Below are 7,574 nucleotides of genomic sequence, written 5' to 3' on the forward strand. Positions count from 1 at the left end.
ATTTGTTACAACTGCACATGTAAGCAAAAAAGCAGAGCACAAAATCATTCAAGTTAATATATGCACAATAAACCTGAAAAGTAAAAATAATAATAATAATTAAGAGTTAAAAAAATAACATAAATGTAATAAAATAAAATAAGTTGTGTCCACGAGAGAGAGACTTAAATGTGATAAAATACTGTACAGCAGAGGGATTCCAGTGAACGAGGCGCTCACTAGAATCAAATTTACATTTGCTTATTGCACTTACAGTTGTGCAATAGTTAACAGAAACAGCATGTTATGCACTGGTAAGCAGCACCAACAATATTGCCTTTAATACAAAGGATGTCTTATGTATTACGTGACAGACAAAAAGAGACAGTGGAGGGGTAAAGAGAAAAGAAGGATTTCCTATGGCGTTCAGTGGAGCGCTGTATGTTGGTCAGTCTGTGCTGAAAAGTACTTTTCTGTGAAGAAGTTGATCAGTGTTATTAATGATGGACTGAAGTCTGGCCAACATTCTCCAATCAGCCTTTTATCCCAACCTATCAAAGACTGTTTCCCATTGTACTGTATTCCAAGAAACCTAGGATCCAGTTTTCAGAAAAAATGTGTTGTATTTTCAAATTATGCTGCTGTTTTGAATGATTATTAATGGCACACAAGTAAATTAAGTAGGTCAAAACAGAAAACAACTGAGCGCCAAGACTTTATGACATTTAATTGGACACAACTGCTATCCTCTCAAAAATAATGCACACTTTGGATTCAGCACAGGCTCAAAGGTAGACCAGAACTTGTCATGTTTTAATTATTTGCACTTTGGTATGATTAAAAGAGGCAACATGTGCCTTTGATGTTTTCCTTTTATTTAAGAAAAGCCAAAACATTTTTTGCATGTAAAAGGTCTGCAAAGATACCAACATTACAATACACTGTCCTAATCCCTGAAAAGAAGCAAGAATGATTCACTGCCTCCCTGTGCAATCCCTTTGATCAATCAGGTTATTGATCAGAGAAGACCAAGTTTGTTGGGATATCACTTTGCGCTCACGATTAATTTCAAAGATTTGCGTAGGTTTTTAAGAGGTTTTGCTTCAAAAACAGATGTTGCGCTGGCATGTCGACAATTTCTGGCTCAGAAGCACAAGAGAAAAACCACACATCTATCTGACAAGTAGCTTTATGACTATTTTGCCTTTGGTACACAAATGCATCCCGACTGAAAGGCAGAGTTCACTGCAAAACTTCAGCTTCCAGTTCAAACTGCCAGGGGACGATGGGATGAAGGAGGATGGACGGATTAAATTTGTTAAAAGCAAAAGGCGCAATGTGCTGTGGCAGATGTTAGCAGACTGGACAAACAGCGCAGCTCATTTCACAGCAGAATTTAACAGATAAATTGCTGCTGTTGTAAATCAGTAAGGAGAAAAGAGCTAAAGCAGAATGTTTTATATGATCAGAAGCTGAAACGATGTTCAGTATATAAAAACTATTAACCTAAATTAACTGAAATATGTAAAACTGCTGTAGAAGAACACAAAAAAAATGTATATAAACAAAAACTCAGTGTGTGACTGTGACCTGAAGTAAGGACAAACAAAATGGATTTCTGGATTTAAATGTCATCACTAGCTTTCCTTTTGTTATGTAAAATAAAAGCACTAGTGACTGATGATAATGAGAGCTGGGGTGTTTGGAAAGTTGCTTACCAAGTCGCTGCAGTCCAAACTGTCCATAGTCTTTACCCTGAATGAAGCCTTGGAACACGTAGCTTCCACCCTCAGGCTCAGCAGAAACCTGGTAGGAACACAGAATTCATGGCTCCAGGAACAGGACGTTTTGGTTTGAACCACATGAGCACAATTTTCTTTTTCCAAGCACCTCAGTCAGTGTCAAGTGTGTTCCACTCCACATCAAAAACTACAGATATACTGTATTAAGTACGACAGTTCACACGTTTTGTCACACTACAATATGAAATAGCACCTTTGTTATTTTTGAAATTGCACTTGACAATAGAAGCTGAGCAGTATGCTATCAATAGCTCAGCGGTGTGCCGTCACCTGTCACAAGCTCTTATTCAATGCACTTTGAAGTTTATTACAGCAAAAAAAAAAAAAAGTTCAACTAAAATTGTTCTGAAGCTGTTGCAGGGCGCTCAGATGTCAGGTGTGTTTGAGCTTATTCAGCAACTCACTGAAACGCTTCAGAGACAAACAGCTGTGGTCAATAATTTACATACATATCTGAACCATTCGCTTTCCAGGGTGGAATGATTATAAAAAATACAGCTTTAATGTATTTTAAAAACAAGAATTTTGAATTTATTATGGATTGTTTTTTCTATTTTACACAAGGTTCAGAAACACCTGTACCAATCCAATGTCTTTGTCTCTTTCCTGTCCTCTCACCCCCCCCCGAAGCACACAGCTGTTCATCCTGAGCCTGGTTCTGGTTCTGATGGAGGTTTCTTCCTGTTGAAAGGGAGCTGCTCGTTTCATTGTCACCGACGTGCTGCTCAGGATGGGGGAATGGGACAAAATCAAGATTTGGTGCAATGTGCTGGCTTCCTTAGACAATTTTCACTAATTGGCGTTTCATAATGTACTGTATGTGAATGCGTTGTATTTTGAAAGGAATGGACTGACTGTAATTGGATTTGAATCTGGATCTGCTTTAGACTGAATTGGATTTATGATTTGGACATACTTGTTCTTTTGTACAATGTCCTGAGATGACTTTTGTTGTGAAACGGTGCTACATAAATAAACTGAATTGAATTAAAACTGAGACCTTTTTTGTTGTAATTCCATTTAGAGAAAACTCATTTCTAGTTTTCACAAAGTTACAGTCCTGCCTGAAATGTCCTTGTCTGTCAGAGCCGATAAAATAAACTAATTATATAAAGTAAAGAAAAATGGTGCAGATTTTAATTATTCCTATAGAAACACTATTTGTGTACACTCACAAATCCATCCATTGTCCAGTTCTCATCAGTAATCCTGTTCAAGGAGCTGTACGCCAGTGCTCTCATCTGGTACAGCAAGAGCATTAGCCGTGCCTCCTGACGTTTGTAGACTCCTACAAGATGGTAAACAAGAGGCAAAACAAAAATTAACAAGTAAAAGAAGAAGCAATGAAAGCTTAAAAAAATGAAGACGGAAAAAAAAGCCTTAAGACAAGAAACCGACAGGGGAGGAGGGGAGGAGGCAAGTAACTCTTGAGTGGGCACACAGTGCAGACTAATTCATCCATCTTTAAAACCAATAGTTAATTTCCAGTCTCATGCATGAGATCTTTTGGTGATTGACTGATTGACACGAGGCACCCTCAAAACAAATGGAAGTGACATACAGAGGTGCTGGAGGAGAACAGGGGAGGTGCAGGGCAGGAAGTGGAGGACAGATGCTTTATAGATGACTCACCAGAGAGCAGAAACTCCATGCTACTGTCTGTTAAAGTTACATTGACTTTTCCATTTGTGGCATTAAAGCTTGTGACTGTCAGACTCATCGGCTGCTTCTGGCCCTTGTAATCATAGGAGCCCTTCCAGATGAAATCAGGGGCGAACACATCATCAGGAACTGCAGTAAAAAAAAGACATTAGCAAAAGAAAAAGCAAAGGTAACCAACAAACTGTTATTTGAATACAAAACCCATTTTTAACTTAATTTGAATATATGAACACCAAAACAGAATTAGATATACAGAGGATAAAAGATTTGCTGATAAAAAGCTTTTCATTCATGCAGTAAAATCGCAGTTTCTTTATTTGTTTGGCCAATCTCAATAATTACATTTTGACAGAGATAAAACTGACATGGTAAAATCAGCAGAACTTTTTAATAATTGGAAAACAACAAACAAACATTTTCCCAGGTTTTTGCTCAGTCATTATCTGCCGGTAATTATAATAAACTGTATTTGGATTTGAGGAGTCAATTATAAGCAAAATAAAACTTGACTACTCGTTGTTAATCAGACGAAACAAATTTGGTCATAATAAGAATGATCACACAATAATTACAAGGCAAAGTGGGATTTAAAAGGTAGAAGATTAAAGGGGAAATTTACTGTAGATTATATCAGTATTGTGACCACTGTTGTTAATAGTTACAGTAAATGATACTGCTGATTAAAAAGTAAAACAATTCTAAAGGGAATAAAAAGCACACACTTTGTATAATGCAGTTTTATCATTCATGTTATGTAACCTACATGTTAGCTGATGTTTATAATGCTCATGTTTAACAGGGAATACTTTCTATATCCACCACGTTAATGCACTTTGGTTCAAATGCTTTGCTATTTTGCACTAAAAACAATTCCCATCTTAGGATCCATTCAGACTGGATGGCGACGCTATTGCAATATAAAATAATCATCCAGAATGTCGATGGTTTTTCAGGGTCTAGGTGAGGTTTTTTAGAGCATATTTAGAATGCAGTGGGCTCCCCATTATTATTGATAGTGTGTGATAGGTCCACGATGGTTTTGAGCTTGCACAAAACGTCCAAAGTGAGATCATGTCAGCGGTAGCAGCCTATTAATGATGTAGGACCTGCATGTACCAGTTTGGCTTGGCCATAGAGAGTTTGAAGCAGGTGGTAGGATCATGCTAGTGTAAGGAGGATTGCTAGTGAAGGGGCTTGAACCCAGGACCCTCTTGCTGTGAGGCAACAGTGCTAACCACTAAACTATCGTGCTGCCAATTATCTGCAAACTTCTGCTATAATATTCTAATCTCATACATTTCTAGAGTGTCTTTGACCCATGACACAAAAACGCAAATGAGATCCTTCTGAACATTAAGATTATAAATACATCTATTACCAGTTACATGTACACACTATGGTACACTTTAGATGTAGGCTAATTAAAATGCTGCACTGATATTTTCTAATTAAGCACATTGTGCCTCTTTCATGACCTTTTCGTACTTCCTAATAAGAATTTTTGTACTAATTACATTTAATTATGCTTTTGTAGTAACTTCTTATTCTTGATTACTAAAAGTTTTATATATGGAACGGGAAAAAAGGAGAATGAGACTGCTAATTATGAAGTATTATCATGATATAAACAATAGACATCTGAGTCTAAAAGATTTCCTCATTCAACAATAATATTTCTTTTCCAAAACTTTTTCTCTGACTTGGATTTAGAAAAAAAAGGTGCACATATTTATTCTCATTTTGACATTACAATAAATGTAACACCGGGCTGAACTTCCTAAATGAAGCAGAACATAACAATGAACTCTACTTGTTAATGAAGGTTTTAGAACAAATTTTATTCAGTCCAATAATTAGCATGTCACAGTGGTTGATTGTTTTTTTTAGGTGAGCAGTTCAAATATTTAAATACTCACCCTTCAGCTTGGGGCTCGGTGTCCCTGCGACGGGTTTGACAATTTTCTCGTGCGACTTAGATCCGACTGCAGATGAACATAAATATGCATGTTACAGAGCTGTAGTGACACACAGCGAGGCTTAACAGCTGCAGGATGTTTCCAGTGTGAAAACTGCTTATACTGTAACAAGCTGCAGCATCAAACTTTTTCTTAATTTCTCGAGAAGGCTTTGCTCGAATATAAACGTTTATGAATAATAATGAAAAACTCTTCACAGCCTTATAGAAGCTGGTTTATGACACAAGGGCACAGCCGTCCTCCCACATGCAGTATATTAAAAACCTTCTGATGAACATTCTTAGTTTTACTCCATCACCTTCACCATCATCTGCCCCTGCAGACCTCTGCCAGCAGCGTACCTCTGCACACAGGCACCTTGCCAGTCCAGCTGCCATCAGAGCGGCAGACTCGATGCTCCGAACCCCCAGAGAGGAAATAACCCGGCTGACAGGTGTACACCAGGGTGTAACCGTAGGAGGGCAGGTCCAGACCCATAACGTCAGCGTTGGCTGGGCTCCTTGGCTGCTTGCAGGAGTGAGCTGGAGATTAAGCAGAGGGCAAATGGGTTTGTACACACACACATACACACGCTACTCAAATTCTCAAATAACAAAGGAGCAATATACACACACATTCATGTGCACACATATACACACAAACACAAGTATAGAGAAAGGCAAAACGTAATTAAACCCTCCATACAGGGGGAGATGTGGAGGTTGAGAGAAAAGTACTATAAGAAGAGCCTCTGCCAAAGCCAATGACTTTCAATTTTCATGGTAGCATTTGAGAAATACATCTAAATATAATGGCGATTATGAAGTTCATCTTGTTAGTTTCTCCATAATCTTGCAGATAAATACAAAGACGAACACCTCTCTTGGCTGAAGTCAGGAGTGAAATGAAAAAAGTATTTAAAGTTGATGAAAAATAATAATTCTTTAATATTATTAGTTTTTTGTATAAATGTGAGGCTTGGCGTGCCCACTACTTGCTTTTTAACTAAATTCTCATCAAAAGCCTAAAAGATCAAAAGTCTTGAATTACAAACCACAAACATCGTGTTATGATGTAGTGCAACACAAGGTCTTGCAGAAGTCATAACACTTCAGGCAAAGGTTTAAAAAAAAACATTTATTATTGTATGTTTTTTAAATAATCAAGATACTCAAGGGCAGGGCACATACAAAGACTACCAGTGCCCTATTATACATAATACATTTACAGAAATAGCAAAATGTCCTTCGAAGCCTTGGAAGAGGCGGTTTCCACGATGCAAATGAGCACAAAGGTTGGAAGGTCTCAAAAACACACACAGATCCAGAGAAAGCAGGACGCTGAGCAAAAGAACCAGCAGACGAGAGGTTTATAAGAGAAGCCATTGTCTCATCAGATTACAGCTGGCCTGTATACCATCTTTACATTTTACAGCAGTGTTCTTTTACACTAAATCAAATAGAACCATTTGTACGAATAAAATAACATACAATGCTTGTTTCTCTGCAAGTGTCTATTTTTTCTTACTCACAGTGCATCCTTATCCTCACCTTTTTCTCCACATTTAGCAGCAAGATGAGCTGCTCATTCTCACACTCTGCTCATTTGTTACCAACTACATTGTCCACACACCTGTATAAAATGTAGTAACATGGTGGACAAACCTTGACAAAATCTTAATAAAAAGTGTCTCCAGAAATGCTGCACAGTTCTTTTCCTCAGTCAGTAGAGCAGCACTTTGGCTGTGAGCTGCACATAAACTGAATGTAATTAATATGTTATGAGGTTCAGGGCCACGCCTCTAATCACCTGACAAGCCTTTTTAGAGTCAGCTCACCCTTTCAGCTCAGTTTGTCTCATGCTCTGAAACCTACCTTCCCTTCCCCTCAAACCTCATCCAAAGCCCTTTTCATTCCTTTCACCCTCCTCATCCTTCTTCATCTCTTTCATCTAACTCAACTCCTTTCAGCTTGGCTGTACGTTGGTCATCTTCAGTGAAGGTAACAGAGGGCTATACAGAGCGGGTCCAAACCGCACTGTCCAGTCCCATCAGATTCATCTCCACACAGCTCAATACAGAACCCCATACCTTTTCACAGTTTCCATCCTTCATCTCTGCCAGCATCCGCTCATCCATCTGTTTGTCCAGCGAGACAGAACCCCCCCCCCCCCCCCC

General features: G+C 38.4%; 1 protein-coding gene across 3 annotated transcripts in view; it reads right to left on the reverse strand.

Moving 5' to 3' along the window:
- The window catches only part of LOC108232275 (CUB and sushi domain-containing protein 3), a 291,392-nt gene that overhangs the window by 3,996 nt on the left and 279,822 nt on the right, over positions 1 to 7,574 (reverse strand). For all 3 annotated transcript variants that reach the window (XM_017409915.3, XM_017409916.3, XM_017409917.3), the window contains exons 64-68: positions 5,761 to 5,940; positions 5,360 to 5,425; positions 3,414 to 3,572; positions 2,957 to 3,069; positions 1,698 to 1,785 (exon numbers count right to left, since the gene is read on the reverse strand). In XM_017409915.3, the coding sequence (XP_017265404.1) occupies positions 1,698 to 1,785; positions 2,957 to 3,069; positions 3,414 to 3,572; positions 5,360 to 5,425; positions 5,761 to 5,940 (606 nt within the window). The remainder of the gene's footprint in view (positions 1 to 1,697; positions 1,786 to 2,956; positions 3,070 to 3,413; positions 3,573 to 5,359; positions 5,426 to 5,760; positions 5,941 to 7,574) is intronic.

This window comes from Kryptolebias marmoratus, linkage group LG16, assembly GCF_001649575.2.
Source record: "Kryptolebias marmoratus isolate JLee-2015 linkage group LG16, ASM164957v2, whole genome shotgun sequence".
In the NCBI taxonomy this organism is placed as follows: domain Eukaryota; kingdom Metazoa; phylum Chordata; class Actinopteri; order Cyprinodontiformes; family Rivulidae; genus Kryptolebias; species Kryptolebias marmoratus.